Below are 19000 nucleotides of genomic sequence, written 5' to 3' on the forward strand. Positions count from 1 at the left end.
TCCTCTGGCTCGACTTCTTTACTGGGTCCATGATCTTTGTCCCACCCAGGGTTGGGTAGGTTACTGTCTAAATGTAATCTGTTAGTTACTAGTTACTTGTCCAAAATGGTAAAATGCTACTTTTGGATTCCCAAAACTCGGTAAAGTAATCTGATTACAGTCAGTTACTTTTCAATTACTTTCCCCTTATAGGCATTAGAAGAAGACATACTATGTTACCAACATAACCACATCGATGCTGGATAAATAATGTTAAAATGTACATAGCTGGCCATATATGGATGTTCATTTTACTTTATGGGTTGGTTATGTAGGCTTCTTCTAAACCATCGCTTTCTACAACATATATGACTAAATGAATATCATCATTATAGTCACTCCAGTAAATGTTGTAACCCTTGACCTCCAAGAATAGGACTTGGAAATATGGAAGTATAGATTAGCCAAATTGTTTTACCTGAGCATAAAATGAATGCCATATGCTGCACTTGCTTTTGGCCTGTTGTCTCCCTTCTTGTTGGTGACACATTGATGTCTTGATAATATGCAGCTGTTTAAAGGGTAAATCCACAGACGAAACAATAACAAAAGAACCACCTCTGGTTTGTTAAAAAGCTGAGGGATGGGTCTGGAGAAATGGAATCACTCTCAGAGTAATAGACAGAAAGAACTATGGACGCAAGGACTGACCATCCCTGATATCAAAAGTATTGTTTTAACAAACATTGTGAGAAAAACAAGCTTATATTTTGGGTTCTGATGGAGTACGACAGTTGATCTAAGCTCACGAGGCATTTATTTATAAGTTACATTCTTCAAGAATCAATGGATATATATATATAATTTACATGTCAAAATATGGATGTAGCAACTACAGATTTCCCCTTTAAGTATATCAAAAGTATGCGAGTTTGAACATGTGTCCTTTTGGCCTATGGATTTAAACAAATGTACAAGCATGAATTAGATTCAGCAATAAAAGCCCCACTTTTATTCCATAGGCTGAGATCCGCACTGTGCAGCTGTTGCAAGAGCGCATTTTTCACTGGCTGACCACTGGTTTCAAAAACAACGATTGATAGGCATCTTAATCTTCTTGAATTCAACCATTAATGGGTTCAAATACGCATTTAGATTTGTGAACAGCCATCCACAACAACCACAATACGTAAGGCGCAAATGGCTAAATGAGAGAGCAGCAGTGTGATTCAGATCAATGCGCTATGTAGATATCAATAATAAGTGATATCCGTATCGCCGTAGACTACAACACTGCTGTCATCCTTACCTCCAAGCGTTTATTCCAGTTGGATAATCTTTGGATGCCGATCAGCAGTTGCACCATTGGAAGGAATAGCTTGGACTGTAGCCTACAAAAGCCTATTCCTGCTCTTTTCCCGCGATCCATCAAACCCATGTGCTGTGTCATCATAGTGGTCTCTAACTTGTGTTCAGACTCGCTCAGGTGGAACAAACATAACATTGCGCCATTTTTCAATGCTGATTTGAATGTCATTGAGAAAACAGAGGTGTCCAATATTTATTTTTTTGCAAACCTCCTTTCTGAATTTTAAAGTAATCCTCGAAGTAAAGCATCTTGTTTTTCAAAAGTATCTGTAATCTGATTACAATACTTTTTACTAGTAATGTAACAATTACAGTTACCATTTTGTAATCCCTTACTCCCCAACCCTGGTCCCACCAATATGGCTGGGAGCCTTAGCTCCTCCATTGATGTACCTATGTGTGTATGAGAGGGAGTGCAAGACAGTATTAGGGGATCTGTGTGTAAGAGAAAGAGGTAGTATTGCAGAGGGAGTGTGTGTGTTTGTTAGAGGGCACTCTTAAAGGGTTTTTCTGCTGCCTCTAATTACAGACCCTAAACATGCTTATTTCCTCAATTCCTGCCTGCGTACCTCCCCTCAACACACACACACACGCTCCTTACCAAACCACAGCTTTAGTTGCCCTTGCTCACACTCCCAAAAAAGCCAATGCCCCAGATCTTCTTGGTCACACACACTCAGATACACACTTAGACCCATGCCCTATAGAGGGGGAAAAGGCTCTCTGTTTTGGCTGGGTAAAGTGGTCTGAACTCTGCAGTGTAGACAGCACACCCATGTGAAACTGGGAGCGGCCATCCACCGAGCAGAGAGAGAGTACACAGTGGGCTACAGCTCTCCAGTGAAATATTCTGTACGAAAGAAAGTATCTCAATAGTCTTACGTCTTCCTCTGTCATCCGATCTGAAAAAGGGAAAGACAAAAACAATATTGAGAAAGACTTATGGGAAGTTTGACTGTCCAATTATTTCATCTTAGTGGCAGAAAGGAGACAGGGAACTCTGGAATCATGACCTTCATGGATGGACAGTCAATGAAGTAATAGAATGAGGGCTTCGAGTGTAGGCTGAGGTGAGTTGATGCCCTGGAAAGCTTGTCTGTTTACTGTTCCATTAAAACCATGGTGAATTCCCAGGGAAGAGAAATCATTATAAACCATACACTGAGATTCTACTCGTTCATAACATGGTATAGTAAATGCCCTGCGAAGAATATCAAACTCTGGATAGGATAAGTAATGTATATTACTCTCTTTATTAGGTGACACAGATGTACATTAAACGTTGTGTACAATAAGACAATGAGACAAAACTATAAAGGCGCTGTTGTACCATAGCAGCAACTTCTGTTGACAATTTGTCAATGTTAATTGAATGTCAAATAAAGATTTTGTACGTGAGTCTCTTTGGTTTCTCTCCCTGGGTCTGCAAACTACAGGTATATTTTCCCCAGTGTGTGTTTGTGTGTATTAGATACTTCATGAGTTACTGTAGATGAACTACAAAACCGGAGTCTGACTTTTTTCATTAAAAAAAAAAACTTTAAAATGGACAAACATGTTACACACACACACACACACACACACACACACACACACACACACACACACACACACACACACACACACACACACACACACACACACCAGGGTTATGTACCAAACATCTGCAGTCCAGTGAGAAACAAGAGGCATCAGTTATGATGACAGATAAATGACACACTGCAAATGCAAGTTCAGCACACAGTACATGGAACAAAAGAAGGGCAAAACAAGAAGAAAAAAATGGTCCTTGTGAGTATTTCTGGATTCTGTGGCTTCAGTGCTTGTGTTTTGGACATTGCAAGCCCTTGCCCGTCCTCGCCAAGTTACGTTTTTTCCCCTCAAAGTAGTAAAAGTCTACTTTTCAAACCACATTCAGTGGTTTTATGTGGGAGGCATGTCCATGGAGTAAAAATACCCTTTAGCCAGCACTGTAGTTACATAACCCTCCTTTCCTAGAAACTCAAGCCTGTTATTTTCTGTGACTTACATTCACAAAAATGTCATATGAGGAGATAAAACACATGGGGTCACTTCAGAACTTCCAATAATTTGATAACCCTCGAGCTGAGCATATGAGGTCCATGAATGCAAACTACTTGAATCGCTATTTAGTTTGCTTGGTATGCCAATCAATTGTTACATTCCTAAGCTTTGCTCTTGCATGGGGGAATGTAGCCCCCTTCCGAGTGACCTGTCATTAACATACCATGAGGCAGCAGTGGAAATCAATGGGTGCATAAATACCTATCAAGTAGGATATCATCGATATTTATGAGTAGGATGGTTACCGTTCTCACAGGGAATATAGATACATTCTAATAGATTAGTGTCACGTGTACGCTGGGAGTACGTACAGGGAGTGAATTTAATAAATAAATGAACATGGAACAATGCAAGCAACACGAGTAGCCTATATACATGAACCAGCTAGTCAGAAACAGAGTGAATAACGCCTGAGGAAAGAACCAAGGGGAGTGACAGCTATAGGGGAGGTAATCAGGAAGGTGATGGAGTCCGGGTGAGTTTCATGAGGCACAGGTGCGCGTAACGATGGTGGCAGGTGTGCGTAATAATGAGTAAACTGGTGACGTTGAGCGCCGGAGAGGGAGTAAACGTGACAATTAGTGAGTGAAGTCAATTCAAACTTATTCTGCCGGGAAAGTCCTTCAACCCTTGTTCACGCTCATAAGAGCTGAACGGTGAGATACATCACACTCATAATAACCCCCTGGATAACAACAACGCCGAAATCGGTAAACAAAGTAACATATTGTGAGGCTCTTCAGTTCTCAGGTGACTTCACAGCCAGTTTATAATGGTTCAAGTCCACTTTATCAGTACCTGGCTCAAACGGATCAGTAATCAATATAGTGTCATACAAAGTAAGCGTAAATATATTGGGTATATATATATATATCCATCTTTGGAGAGCGAGAGCATGTAAGGATTCTCACTGGTAGCTGAGGATGTGACATCCAGAAGGTGGCAAAGGTAGTAAAAAGTCTGTCTCTGTCAAATGTGCCAATGCCAAAGACATTCAGCTGTTCTGCATTAACCCTTTGAACATGTCTGTTTGTTTTGTCTGTTTCGGGCCCAGAGAACAATAGAGGTACGTGTTTTCTGTAAAGTACAATATGTCTTGATTCAGAGGCAATGTAAAACACTTAGTAGGACCACAGTTAAATAGAGCACAATAAAGAGACAGTGCTTTGATGCATATACGTGTTGGAGTTGTTGGGTGAATGCATTTGTGGGTGTGAGTGCTTGTGCACGTGTGTGTTTGAGTGCGTGTGTGTCTGTTTGACGAATGTGTGTGCATACATGTCCGTGTGTGTGTGTGTGTGTGTATTTGTCAACTAGGCCATGTGACGTGTCGGACTCGTTTGTCGGCATTCAGCGCTCAGAACCGGGTGTGCCGGTTTCAGCCCGGATCCTGTTTCATTCCACCGTAATGTAGGTATCCTCTCCTGCCACGCCTCGCACCCTTTCAGAAAAACTCCAGAGGCCTTTGTTACGTCTGTCCACCTGGAAGCTGAATGGAGGTTATGCAGAGAGTTAGAAAGTGTCTTTCAGCAGTCCCAGTTTCCGGAGAGCTTCTCTGCGCGACTCATCCGTCACTCCCCGTCCGGAGAACTGCACTGTGATCCCCTGGGAGCGGAAGGATGGCTTGGAGATGGACTTCGGCCGGGGCTCCGGAGAAGTGGGAGACGCCACCGCCCTATTGGCGCTAGGGGGAGTGCTATAGCGGAAAGGTCTGGAGGCTGAAGAAGGCACTGGGGCTAAAGCTTTGCTCGGGGACCTCACTGGGGTGTGTGTGAGGATATCAGGGGTGGAAACGGGGGAGGGGGTGGTGTGGGATGGGGTGACCATTCTGGTCTTCCCCCCGTAGCTCTTGACCTCGTAGGACATGGTTTCTCCTTTGGTTGGGATGGAGGTGGAGGTTGGTGGAGGCATCCTATTGGCTGGGGTGGAGGTTGAGGCTGGGGGAGGCATCACTCTGGCTGGGGTGGAGGTGGAGACTGGGGGAGGCATCACTCTGGCTGGGGTGGAGGTGGAGGCTGGGGGAGGCATCACTCTGGCTGGGGTGGAGGTGGAGGCTGGGGGAGACATCACTCTGGCTGGGGTGGAGGCTGGGGTAGACATCACTCTGGCTGGGGTGGAGGCTGGGGTAGACATCACTCTGGCTGGGGTGGAGGTGGAGGCTGGGGGAGGCATCACTCTGGCTGGGGTGGAGGCTGGAGGAGGCACGTCCCTGCTCTCAATGTCTGGTTGGGTTAGGTCAGCCCTGGTTGTGGTAACAGGAGCAGGTTTCATTACCTTAGTCTTACCCCCGTAAGGGTTGAAGTCACTGTGAGAGGTCACTGGGTGGGCCTTACTGCCATGGCCACTGGTGGAGGGAGCAGCAGCAGCAGCCTTAGAGGGGTTCACCACAATGGTCTTCCCGCCATAGCTGTTAAAGTCCTTGGACGAGACTTCGGGCGACGGAGAAGCAGGCTTGTTGTCATGGATACTTGCATGAGAGGTGTTGCTGTTGACTGTTGCTGGTGGCAAGGTCTTTGCCTGTCTGGCCACATCTGGTTTAGTCACGGGTGTCAGTGTAGGGGTAGGCATAGGAACGGGTGTAGAGGTGGCAACCGGAATCGGGGCAGCAGTGGGTTTGGTGTTTGTGCTGCTGTTTCGGGTCAAGCCCAGTTTGGACAGTGCCTCCATCCGGGACTTATTTGGAGTGGGATCCTTGAAAGACACACTGCGGGTGGGAATGTTTACATGGGCCTTCTGCAGCCCATGGAGCTCCTCCGTCTCCACAGGGTGGGTCGTCCCTGATAGGTTAGCCAGCATCTGAGACTTCCTGTCCTGGAGGTTCACACTGGCCAGCGAATGGCTGTGGTGCTGGTTGCTGCCCATTATCATGCTGATGTTGTTGGGGTAATGGGTGGGCTTGGCTGAGGTGGTCGGGTCCTGTTTGATTGGATAATCTGGATGGGTGGGTGGTCTCTCTCTGTTCTCTAAATTGAGGCTCCTACGGCAGTTGGGCAGGAGGGAGGAAGAGAGGATGTTGGTGTTCCCCGCACTCCCCTGGTGCTCTGCAATCTTCTGGGCGATGCGGACCGGGGTGGGGACAGAGCCTACAGGCTGGTACATGGCGTGGCCATAGGGGGCACTGTCCTTGCCAGGGAGGGGCAGGTTGTACTCTGTAGGGAAGTTTTCTATCACCTCACGCCTCGGCTTGTTCTCAAAATGCCTCTCGGGGTTGTTCATTACCATATTCTGGGTGAAATCTGCAAAGAGAAAGAGTTTGACAAGTAAACTCATCAGTTCTCTACACGTTCTGTATCTTCAAAAGACAAGGTCAATGGCAAATCTATATCTTCAAAGGACCATTGGGTCAATGGAAAGTCGACCATATTTCCTGTTGTAACGATGTACGCTGAGAGTCGGGAAGCAAGTTCGGGGAGTGAATACATTTAAACAAATGAACAAAACAAGAAACACAAACGGAGCCCCGACGTGAAATGGCAACAACGACGACTGGGGAAGAAACCAAAGGGAGGGACATATAAAGGGCAGGTAATCAAGGAGATATATGGAGTCCAGGTGAGTGTCAGGCGCGTAATGCTGGTGACAGGTGTGTGCCCTAACGAGCAGCCTTGTGACCTGGAGGCCGGAGAGGGAGCACACGTGACACTATACAGTACAAATGTCCATGTCGAGTAATCTGTCATGCTGATGATAGTGAAGTCTGACCTCATTTGACTGTAGTCATTCTAATGATCCAAGGGACTGATAATCAAATGTAAACATTACTGTTCAGGGTGGAGCAAGGAGTGAACTGTTCTGTACCTGGCATGGGGGGGTTGAATGGTGCATGTGTGGGGTGGACCAGATCAGTCTGTGCTGGGCGAACCAGGTCTATGATGTCCTGGTTCTTGGTCGGCCTGTCCAAGGCTGAGAGGGGTGGTACGGGGCTGAGGCTGGGGGCGGATGCCCGGATGGGGGGTCCTGGTCCATCAAGCTCATCCACTGCTGGGGTAGTCAGCAGGGAGTCGATGGTCTCCTCAAAGAACAGGAGACAATCCTGCTCCTCCTGGCTTAAGAAATGCAGCGCCTTATCCTCCTGTAGGGGGCGACACAGAGCAACAACACACGAGTTACTTGGATGGGAAGCGCCAACTACAGGGACACACTAGTAGATCATCAGAAACATAGGTTAAAGGTGCTCTTTGGTTAAGGGGTAATTGGTAACACGAGTTACATTAATGTGACATACAGTATCTCCTATACCATAATCAGGTCTAGTGTATGGAATATACTTCCTGTTGCCCAAAAAGGTTATGTTAAGGATGTAAACAAACTCAGATCCTGTTGGTTTAGCCTTTCCCCTCATACTCGAAAGGACCACACACACACACACACACTACACTGAATGTCGATCTGCTGTTCGTCTGCCGTTCGTTCGGTGTGCTCTGTTTTAGGGACCATCCGCTCGTGGACATCTGAGACCTGGAGGAAGGAGCCTACACCCTCCAGCAGGGAGGCCTCACTGCCTACCTGTTACATCACTACCTGTCCCTCTGTACAGAGCACATACAGCCACACAACACAACACAATAGACAGAGGGTATACAACGATGGGGCTGCTTTGACGGCTGCTGGATGACGCCGACCATAGATTTTTCCACTGCTCCCTGGGGTCTGTTTCACTCAAGATAATACGCTGAATCAAAGGGCAACCTGGTTAGATTGTTTAAAATGAACCTTAATGGGTTTAGGAAAAAGGTATTAGGTCAACAGAATGCACAAATGAGCTAGAGACTAGCTACATATACTGAAGATCCCCCATAAAACAATGTGTCATCTAAATACACACATGTAGGCAGTAGACACACAAACCCAGGAAAGTGCACACAGACACAAATACCTGGTTGACAATGGCCCATTTTTATTGCAACAAGAAAATAAACAACGGATGCACCTATACACCCTTTCATCAACCATTACCACCACTGTCAATCAGCGACAAACCAAATATTTTTTGTTTGCCGTTTCAGGTTACGACCCTGTGCCTGTGATTACTAGGGTGAGCAGGTTACCGCAGCAGGATAACATCTCGTTGCTAGGCATCGCTGTGGGGATGGCGAGATCAACCTTTACCAGAGGTAAATCTTTACCACAACACAGACCTGTTCTACTCAGCCATACACACACACGCACCAACACACACATCTGCAGGCAAACTCATTTGAAACCAAACACAAAGACCACTGACTTCTGTTGTGTGAAGCAGGACCAACAAAACTGCACCTTAACCGGTTTTCCCTCAGTCTCTCTGTTGTGTGTGTGTCATCCCTGAGGCATGCAACAGGATGTAGTCATTAATCCTGTGTAATGTCTCAGTGACAGCGTGACAGAGTGGGGCATGGAGACAGACGTTGCTGTATAAACAGATCAATCGGGGTTTTTTTTTTTAAAGTCACACACTGAAAAGCACCTGCTCTAAACCAGGAACAGGTGGGTGAATACTTCAACGCCATGCCCCCCTAATATGGGTACGTCAATTGTGAACAAAGGGAGAAACATTGAGACATTTTGACCTAAGATACCAAGAGAATAAACCATTAACGGAAAGGGCTTCATATAAGTTATACTCACAAATGGTTTACTGTGGGAGTTTCTATCAGCGCCGTCGTGACCCCCGTTGACCCCGAAGTGGAGGTTCGGATTGGCCTTCACTCGGACGTCCATGGTTATCGGGTCAAATGCCAGGCGACTCGTGGGCATCTCATGAGGGGCCCGGGGTTTCCGAGCAGTCCTTGGAGAGAAAGTGGAGGGAACGTGTCTGCTCTCACTCTGAATGACCTTTTAATCTCCTCAAGCAGTCTGGAAACAGAGAGAAGTGGGGACGGCTCTCAGGAAAGGAGGCTAGGTCAAACAATAACATAGTAGTAGGTGTACAGTAGAAGACTACTTCCCTGATAGCCTGAACAAAGGGTGTACAGTAATAGAATGCATGTAATAATACAGTGGTGTTTTGGTTTACTGTAACATCAACATCATGTTGACGGTCTCAATACTCTCAGGGGAGACAGCTGGTGAGAACAGAACACTCTCCCACAGCTCCCCTGGGAAAATGTCTTCCTCATTCCTTCCACCCCCCCCAAAAAAAAACATCTATTTCATGTAAATACCAAACTCTCAAGCCCAAAGTTTGAACTCCAAACGGACACTGACTCAACCATCTCAGCTGAGGTGAAGTACCAGTCATTTTGCAACAGGTTGTCATGTTTGCCACTGCTGGTCGCCACAGCGGGGCAACACATCCAAGTCTTAGCCAAATTCAGTAGGTCCCTCGACTAGTGCGTCGTTCTCTTAATACAGTTATCATACCCTCTATAGCAGGTAGTTATTACAATATACCTAGTACATACAGTGCAGGTTTTTGCACCCGTCACTCCGTGGGTAGTCATGGTCCTGCATTGTCTAGTGCAAAGCTCATAAACTGATAGACGAGTTATTCTGGAGCAGGTATGTTAGCGACGAGCAAATAGGCTCCACCGGACAAGCCCTCCTTGTTTATGACCTTAAAAATAAACTTACAATGGATGCTCAAAGCTGTTGATGGGTGATTTGTCAAGGTGGACTGCTTTGACACATTCCATTCTCGCCATTGGTTTCGATGTAGCCTATGAGTTTATGTCATGATCAAATAAAGACCAAATTAAGATATTTTGCAGTGGGACACTGAGACATCATAATCCCCATTATTCCCAGTATTTTTCTTTGCGGATTTGAAATATTATACCCAATTAGTCCAAAATACGCTTCCATAGTCACAAGGTATGGTAGACACATTTACATTGAATGTACTGTACTTAACTTTCTTAGATATGCACTTACCTTTATAATAATCTTAAAAGAACCATAGGCTTCTGAGAAAATATATATCCAAATGTCCCAAAACGTCACTCTTTATACAGGGATGGAGTAACAAACTCTTCCTTTTCGTAGAACAAAAACATAAAATCGTTAGCTTTGTTCTCGGAGTTCCCTGCCCTCCAGTCTCCTCGCGGTACAGGCGTACTAGGCGACCTCTCCGTGCGTAATGTAGCAGGTCTCCTGTTCCAGTGAAGCGTCAAGCGCACAAGACTCCACCCAATACCGCAGCTGAGCAGTGAACTGGAGCTTTCTTTCAAGTGCTGGAGACCGCCCACTGACTACTAGAAATGATCAAGAGCGCCTTTCTCTGAGTCCCAGTTAAATATGTAGGCTATTATAGGCTTTTTCACTTAAACAATTAAGCAATCTTGGCTAATGACAGCATGGCAATCCCTTGAACTTAACGCACGCACTAACGTGTCACATCTGGAATGTTCCGCAAACCTTGCTTCAGACCCTATATGGCCTTAATAATTATGAGCTCATATCATGCACGAGATGTAATTAATAATCCTGTTTAGCCTACAAATCTCGTGTAGCAGCTTTTGCCCTGCCCTGGTTGGGACCAAAACTTAATAAACCCGACTCTCTGGACTAGAGTTTCATAACAGTTTCTACTTTGGTACAAATGAGGTTGGCACGCTATTCACGCCATACCCTGGCATTGTTATTAACAATTAATTCATAGGCAGGCATGTCTGATATTTTCATGAATCATAGTGATTATTTTTTTCCAGCCTAGTGAATGACATAATTATTGGCATTCCAAAGAACTGTTATCATCATAGCAACACCCAAATTAAAATACAAGACAATTGGAGAATTGTTATGTAGTTTGGTTCACGTGCGAACATTTCGTTTAATTTGAGGACATTTTTGTATTTTTTTTGGCCATGACCCGGTAGTCTTCGGCCGCAGTTTTTTCTGTTGGCATTACACTATTCGCCACCCATAATAGAAAGAGAATTCCTATTTGTATATGTACCATAATGGCTCCTGTGAATGCATGGGCAGCACCATTGAGCGCTATCTCAATTTTAAAGTAACATGACTTCTTATTTTGTGTTTGAAAAAAGCGTGAAGCTAATATTGGTGATTTTTTTTCGCCACCTCTAGTGCTGGAGTACCCAGTGGCGACCCGTCATTCAGGGAAGGCACAGGAGTGCCCCACGTGCTTTGAGCCCCATCTGTTTAGACAAAATATATATTTATTTATATATATTTTTTGTTGTTGTTGCCTGTTTTGCATGCTATTTTGGCATTAATAGACGTCACATATCAGTTTGAAAACAATGTAAAAAATGTTTTATTGAGTTAATACATGTTTTGCTTGTGTGAGGCAGCTCCAAAATACAGGTGTTTCAGCCTAGCTCAGTGCTTTCTGTGGTAGAGGAGCAGCCAGGGGTAAATATGTGTAGGAGGAGGTAATCTTCTCATGCGGACACCATAATCTACAGGGAGAGCAAGAAAGTTCAAGCCCCCTTGGGTGCTGTCAAATATATACATTAGAAGTTCCCATCCAAGAAGGCTCAAGGTCATTGGTCACAGATAAAATGACGCCAAATCACGTTATATCTACCGGTTGCAAAGCAATCACTAGCCTGCTATTCAGTGGAGAGGGTGCTCCAAGTCTGGGTTTAAAGGTCTCTTATCCAAACTGAAAAGGATAAACATTTCAACACCATGGCCCAGAAAATGTTGAATACATTGACCATGCTGTCAATCCGGCAAAAAAAAAATTGAATGGTCAACCAACTCGGAATTCCAGTTCGGGAACTCGGGCCTCTTTCCAGAGCTCCGACCTGAAGATCACTGATGTCATGATCCAACCTTGTTTTTTTCAGAGTTCCCAGTTGTCTTGAAAGCACCATAAATCCAGAGAATGCCAGACGTTGATGACAACATTTTCCCAGAAGAAGCACCGTCGTGCAACCTTCCTGTTCAAGTGAGCACAGCACAACAATGAGTCCTAAAATGCCTTGTATGCTGCTGCATAAATGATGCAATATGCCATGGAGATATGTATACTGTAGCTAAGAAAGTAATACTAAGTGTAGTAAGGTGTTAATAGCCCATGTGCCTCACCCTAATAATATGGTCCCTTTCCCCCTCATAATTTAGCCTACTATTCAGATTTGGCGGTGCATGTACAAGATTTACATGCTAAAATCGCCACTGATCACCGCCCTCTAGTGGCCCCAACAAATTAATGCATTTTCTTCTCATTATTTTGGTTTGGGACTCCCAGTGGCGATTTTAGCATGGAAATCTTGGTGGGGTAAAGTACACTTTTTCTTTTGGGATACATCAAATCAAATGTATTTATATAGCCCTTCGTACATCAGCTGATATCTCAAAGTGCTGTACAGAAACCCAGCCTAAAACCCCAAACAGCAAGCAATGCAGGCGTAGAAGCACAGAGGCTAGGAAAAACTCCATAGAAAGGCCAAAACCTAGGAAGAAACCTAGAGAGGAACCAGGCTATGTGGGGTGGCCAGTCCTCTTCTGGCTGTGCCGGGTGGAGATTATTACAGAACATGGCTAAGATGTTCATATGTTCATAAATGACCAGCATGGTCCAATAATAATAAGGCAGAACAGTTGAAACTGGAGCAGCAGCACGGCCAGGTGGACTGGGGACAGCAAAGAGTCATGTCAGGTAGTCCTGAGGCATGGTCCTCCGAGAGAGAGAAAGAAAGAGAGAAAGAGAGAATTAGAGAGAGCACACTTAAATTCACACAGGACACCGAATGGGACAGGAGAAGTACTCCAGATATAACAAACTGACCTTACTCCCCCGACACAAACTACTGCAGCATAAATACTGGAGGCTGAGACAGGAGGGGTCAGGAGACACAGTGGCCCCATCCGAGGACACCCCCGGACAGGGCCAAACAGGAAGGATATAACCCCACCCACTTTGCCAAAGCACAGCCCCCACACCACTAGAGGGATATCTTCAACTACCAACTTACCATCCTGAGACAAGGCTGAGTACAGCCCACAAAGATCTCCGCCACGGCACAACCCAAGGGGGGGGCGCCAACCCAGACAGGATGACCACATCAGTGACTCAACCCACTCAGGTGACGCACCCCTCCCAGGGACAGTATGAAAGAGCCCCAGTAAGCCAGTTACTCAGCCCCTGTAATAGGGTAAGAGGCAGAGAATCCCAGTGGAAAGAGGAACCGGCCAGGCAGAGACAGCAAGGGCGGTTCGTTGATCCAGAGCCTTTCCGTTCACCTTCCCACTCCTGGGCCAGACTACACTCAATCATATGACCCACTGAAGAGATGAGTCTTCAGTAAAGACTTAAAGGTTGAGACCGAGTTTGCGTCTCTGACATGGGTTGGCAGACCGTTCCATAAAAATGGAGCTCTATAGGAGAAAGCCCTACCTCCAGCTGTTTGCTTAGAAATTCTAGGGACAATTAGGAGGCCTGCGTCTTGTGACCGTAGCGTACGTGTAGGTATGTACGGCAGGACCAAATCAGAGAGATGGGTAGGAGCAAGCCCATGTAATGCTTTGTAGGTTAGCAGTAAAACCTTGAAATCAGCCCGTGCTTTGACAGGAAGCCAGTGTAGGGAGGCTAGCACTGGAGTAATATAATACATTTTTTTGGTTCTAGTCAGGATTCTAGCAGCCATATTTAGCACTAACTGAAGTTTATTTAGTGCTTTATCCGGATAGCCGGAAAGTAGAGCATTGCAGTAGTCTAACCTAGAAGTGACAAAAGCATGGATTAATTTTTCTGCATCATTTTTGGACAGAAAGTTTCTGATTTTTGCAATGTTACGTAGATGGAAAAAAGCTGTCCTTGAAATGGTCTTGATATGTTCTTCAAAAGAGAGATCATGGTCCAGAGTAACGCCGAGGTCCTACACAGTTTTATTTGAGACGACTGTACAACCATTAAGATTAATTGTCAGATTCAACAGAAGATTTCTTTGTTTCTTGGGACCTAGAACAAGCATCTCTGTTTTGTCCGAGTTTAAAAGTAGAACGTTTGCAGCCATCCATTTACATTTACATTTAAGTCATTTAGCAGACGCTCTTATCCAGAGCGACTTACAAATTGGTGCATTCACCTTATGACATCCAGTGGGACAGTCACTTAACAATAGTGCATCTAAAACTTAGGGGGGTGAGAGGGATTACTTATCCTATCCTAGGTATTCCTTAAAGAGGTGGGGTTTCAGGTGTCTCCGGCATCCACTTCCTTATGTCTGAAACACATGCTTCTAGTGAGGGCAATTTTGGGGCTTCACCATGTTTCATTGAAATGTACAGCTGTGTGTCATCCGCATAGCAGTGAAAGTTAACATTATGTTTTCGAATGACATCCCCAAGAGGTAAAATATATAGTGAAAACAATAGTGGTCCTAAAACGGAACCTTGAGGAACACCGAAATTTACAGTTGATTTGTCAGAGGACAAACCATTCACAGAGACAAATTGATATCTTTCCGACAGATAAGATCTAAACCAGGCCAGAACTTGTCCGTGTAGATCAATTTGGGTTTCCAATCTCTCCAAAAGAATGTGGTGATCGATGGTATCAAAAGCAGCACTAAGGTCTAGGAGCACGAGGACAGATGCAGAGCCTCGGTCTGATGCCATTAAAAGGTCATTTACCACCTTCACAAGTGCAGTCTCAGTGCCCATGATGGGGTCTAAAACAAGCAAAGTCACTGCACAACACAACACCAAACAATACATGAATTGCACTATAACGGTGACAAACGATGCCCACAAAACTGTTAGGGCCTACATAAAGCTGTCCCAACAGCAGAGCTTTCTTTTCAGCACCATGGAGTGAATCCTTACCACCGCTACGCCTGGCAATCAGCGACACAGTTCATTCAGCCTCATTTACTGCCTAGCTGATATGGCTGACTTGCTTAAACAAATGTGGTTTCTACTGATAATTGATATGTACAAACTATGGCATAAGGGAACGACGAGCAGATGAGAGGCAATCCGTAATTTCGATTAAGACCTTTATGAGTGAGCTAAGACGGTCGTAGTCAATAACTATTTGTTCAGCACTTTTGAAATGTACAGCACCAGAATTCAGAACATGGGCCGTTCTTACATTTTGCCAAAAGGCACCTAAAGACTCTCAGACCATTAGAAACCAGGTTCTCTGGTCTGATGAAACCAAGATTGAACTTTGGCCCGAATGCCAAGTGTCACGTCTGGAGAAAACCTGGTACCATCCCTACGGTAAAGCATGGTGGTGGCAGTATCATGAGGTGGAGATGTTGTTCAGCAGCAGGGACTGGGAGACTAGTCAGGATCGAGGGAAAGATGAATGGAGCAAAGTACAGAGAGATCCTTGGTGAAAACCTGCTCCATAGCACTCAGGACCTCAGGTTGGGGCGAAGGTTCACCTTCCAATAGGACAACAACCCTAAGCACACAGCCAAGACAATGCAGGAGTGGCTTTGGGACAAGTCTCTGAATGTCCTTGAGTGTCCTATGCATTAGAATCATCCACTTTGTCACATATGCATTATTTGAATCGAGCATTGACAACTTGCAGTTTTTTCCTTGAAGAGATACTTTGGGATTTTGGCAATGAGTAATGGTAATGCCCTTTATTTACTTCCCCAGAGTCGGATAAACTTGTGGATACCATTGTTATGTCTGCGTGCAGTTTGAAGGAAGTTGCTAACTAGCGCTAGCGTAATTGCTAGTTAGCATTGGCTTGCAAAACTACCTCTAACTTCCTTCAAACTGGACACAGATACATAATGGTATCGACTGAGTTCATCAGACTCTGGGGAAGTAGATAATGCCTCATTGGCAAAAATCCTGAAGTATCCCTTTAACAAAAATGCTTGACACGAGGAGGCCTCACACCTTTTAAGAAGGAGAAGAAGTCTAAAAGTAAACTTTTTTAAAGTATGTTCCTGGTATGTTAGTTTCCCTGGCACCTTTTCCATATGCTAACGTTTTAGCATTTGTGGCAAAAATCAAATCTCAAATTTTATTTGTCACATGCGCCGAATACAACAGGTGTAGGTAGACCTTACAGTCATGGGACCTATATTAGCATTTTTTACTCATGTCCAAATCATCCAAAACTATATAAAATGTATTGTGAAGCTCAATAAAATCACTTATAGACGATTTGAACATGATACACAAACAATTATAATATCGGTCCCATGACTTGAATGGGAAAGCATGTCATACCTTGTCCATAGACTGCTTACATGGAAGTAAACCCAATATGATATTTTGTAATTTGGGTGAATTATCCATTTAATATCTTTTGAAAAAATAATTGGCATCTGCAACAATTATTATTTGAATAATTCAATGGATGTTTTGTGCATAAAGTAATGATGAAGTGTCTCTGTCTATGGGAATTGTCTTCCTGGGCCGGACTGTAGTTAAACTGCAATACCGAAAGTGTCCTCAACATCTGCAAGAGAGAGTAGCTGATCGTGAACTACAGGAAACGGGCGGGAGAGCATGCTCCCATCTACATTCTTTGGAGCTACAGGGAAGAGGGTTGAGAGCTTCAAGTTCCTCGGTATCCACATCATTAAGGAATTAACATGGTCCACACACACCCACACAGTTGTGAAGAGAGCACGACAGCACCTCTTCCCCTCAGGAGTTGGAAAATATTTGGCATGGGCCCTCAGATCCTCAAAAGGTCATACAGCTGCACCATTGAGAGCATATTGACCTGCTGCATCAGGTATTGGTACATCCAACTGTAAGGCACCCGACTGCAAGGCTCTACAGAGGGTGATGAATACAGCCCAGTACATCACTGAGGCCAAGTTCCCTGCCATCCAGGACCTCTATACCAGGCAATGTCAGAGAAAGGCCCCAAAAAATTGTCAAAGCCATATGTTCTCTCTACCACCACATGGCAAGCGGTACCAGTGCACCAAGTCTGGAAACAACAGGACCATGAACAGCCTCTACCCCCAAGCCAATAGACTGCTAAATAGCTAATCATATGGCTACCCGGACTGCCTGCATTGACCCCTTTTTTGCACTAACTCTCTTGGACACACTGGACTACCCAAACACTGATTCCCCCCCCCACACACACACACGCACATTTTCACACTCAACACATATGCTGCGGCTACTGTCTTATTTATCCTGTTGCCTTGTCACTTTACCCCTACCTATACACTATCGGTCAAAAGTTTGAGAACACCTGCTCATTCAAGGGTTTTTCTTTATTTTTTTTTTACTATTTTCTACATTGTAGAATAATAGTGAAGGCATCTAAACTATGAAATAACACATATGGAATCATGTAGTAACCAAAAAAAGTGTTACTACAAATCAAAATCTATTTTACATTTGAGATTATTTAAATATCCACCCTTTGCATTGATAACAGCTTTGCACACTTGGCATTCTCTCAACCAGCTTCATCTGAAATGCTTTTCAAACAGTCTTGAAGGAGATCCCACATATGCTGAGCACTTGTTGACTGCTTTTCTTTCACTCTGCAGTCCGACTCATCTCAAACCATCTCAATTTGGTTGAGGTCTGGGGATTGTGGATGCCAGGTCATCTGATGCAGAACTCTATCACTCTCCTTCTTGGTAAAATAGCCCTTACACAGCCTGGAGGTGTGTTGGGTCATTGTCCTGTTGAAAAACAAATGATAGTCCCACTAAGCCCAAACCAAATGGGATGGCGTATTGCCTCCGAATGCTGTGGTAGCCATGCTGGTTAAGTGTGCCTTGAATTCTAATTAAATCACAGACAGTCACCAGCTAAGCACCCCCACACCATCACACCTCCTCCTCCATGCTTACGGTGAGAAATACACATGCAGAGATCATCTGTTCACCTACTCTGCGACTCACAAAGACACGGTGGTTGGAACCAAAAATCTCCAATTTGGACTCCAGACCAAAGGACAAATTTCCACCCATCTAATGTCCATTGCTCGTGTTTCTTGGCCCAAGCAAGTCTCTTCTTCTTATTGGTGTCCTTTAGTAGTGGTTCCTTTGCAGCAATTCGACCATGGCAGTCCTCATGAGAGCCAGTTTGAGCCAGTTTCATCATAATGCTTGATGATTTTTGCGACTGCACTTGAAGAAACTTTAAAAGTTCTTGACATTTTTCAGATTGATTGACCTTCATGTCCTAAAGTAATGATGGACTGTCATTTCTCTTTGCTTATTTGAGCTTTTTCTGGTCTTTTACCAAATAGGACTATCTTCGGTATACCCCCCTACTTTGTCACAACACAACTGATTGGCTCAAACGCATTAAGAAGGAAAGAAATCCCACAAATTCACTTCTAAGAAGGCACACCTGTTAATTGAAATACATTCCAGGTGACGACCTCATGAAGCTGGTTGAGAGAATGCCAAGCGTGTGTAAAGCTGTCATCAAGGCAAAGGGTGGCTATTTGAAGAATCTCAAATATTAAATATATTTTCATTTGTTTAACACATTTTTGATTACTACATGATTCCATATGTGTTATTTCATAGTTTTGATGTCTTCATTATTATTCTACAATGTAGAAAATAGTAAAAAGAAAGAAAAACCCTTGAATGAGTAGGTGTTGTAAAACTTTTGTCCGGTAGTGTACATAGCTACCTCAATTAACTGTAGATACCATTAAGTTGTTTTTTTTAGGGTATCTGTACTTTACTTTAGTATTTATATTTTTGAAAAC

At 44.3% G+C, this 19000-nt stretch overlaps 1 protein-coding gene across 2 annotated transcripts; it reads right to left on the reverse strand.

Annotated features, from left to right (window-relative positions):
* Positions 1-2581: 2581 nt before the first annotated feature.
* Positions 2582-10630, reverse strand: LOC124019217 (flocculation protein FLO11-like). 2 transcript variants are annotated; one of them, XM_046334622.1, is made up of 5 exons: positions 10285-10630; positions 9985-10070; positions 9040-9267; positions 7231-7504; positions 2582-6668 (listed from the first exon to the last, which is right to left on the reverse strand). In XM_046334622.1, the coding sequence occupies exons 3-5, from the start codon at positions 9166-9168 to the stop codon at positions 4945-4947; spliced, it is 2127 nt and encodes a 708-aa protein (XP_046190578.1). In that variant the 5' UTR covers positions 9169-9267; positions 9985-10070; positions 10285-10630; the 3' UTR covers positions 2582-4944. The 2 variants fall into 2 exon arrangements, with proteins under 2 accessions (XP_046190578.1, XP_046190577.1); XM_046334621.1 differs by lacking the exon at positions 9985-10070.
* Positions 10631-19000: the final 8370 nt, after the last annotated feature.

This window comes from Oncorhynchus gorbuscha, unplaced genomic scaffold, assembly GCF_021184085.1.
Source record: "Oncorhynchus gorbuscha isolate QuinsamMale2020 ecotype Even-year unplaced genomic scaffold, OgorEven_v1.0 Un_scaffold_8:::fragment_2:::debris, whole genome shotgun sequence".
NCBI lineage: Eukaryota > Metazoa > Chordata > Actinopteri > Salmoniformes > Salmonidae > Oncorhynchus > Oncorhynchus gorbuscha.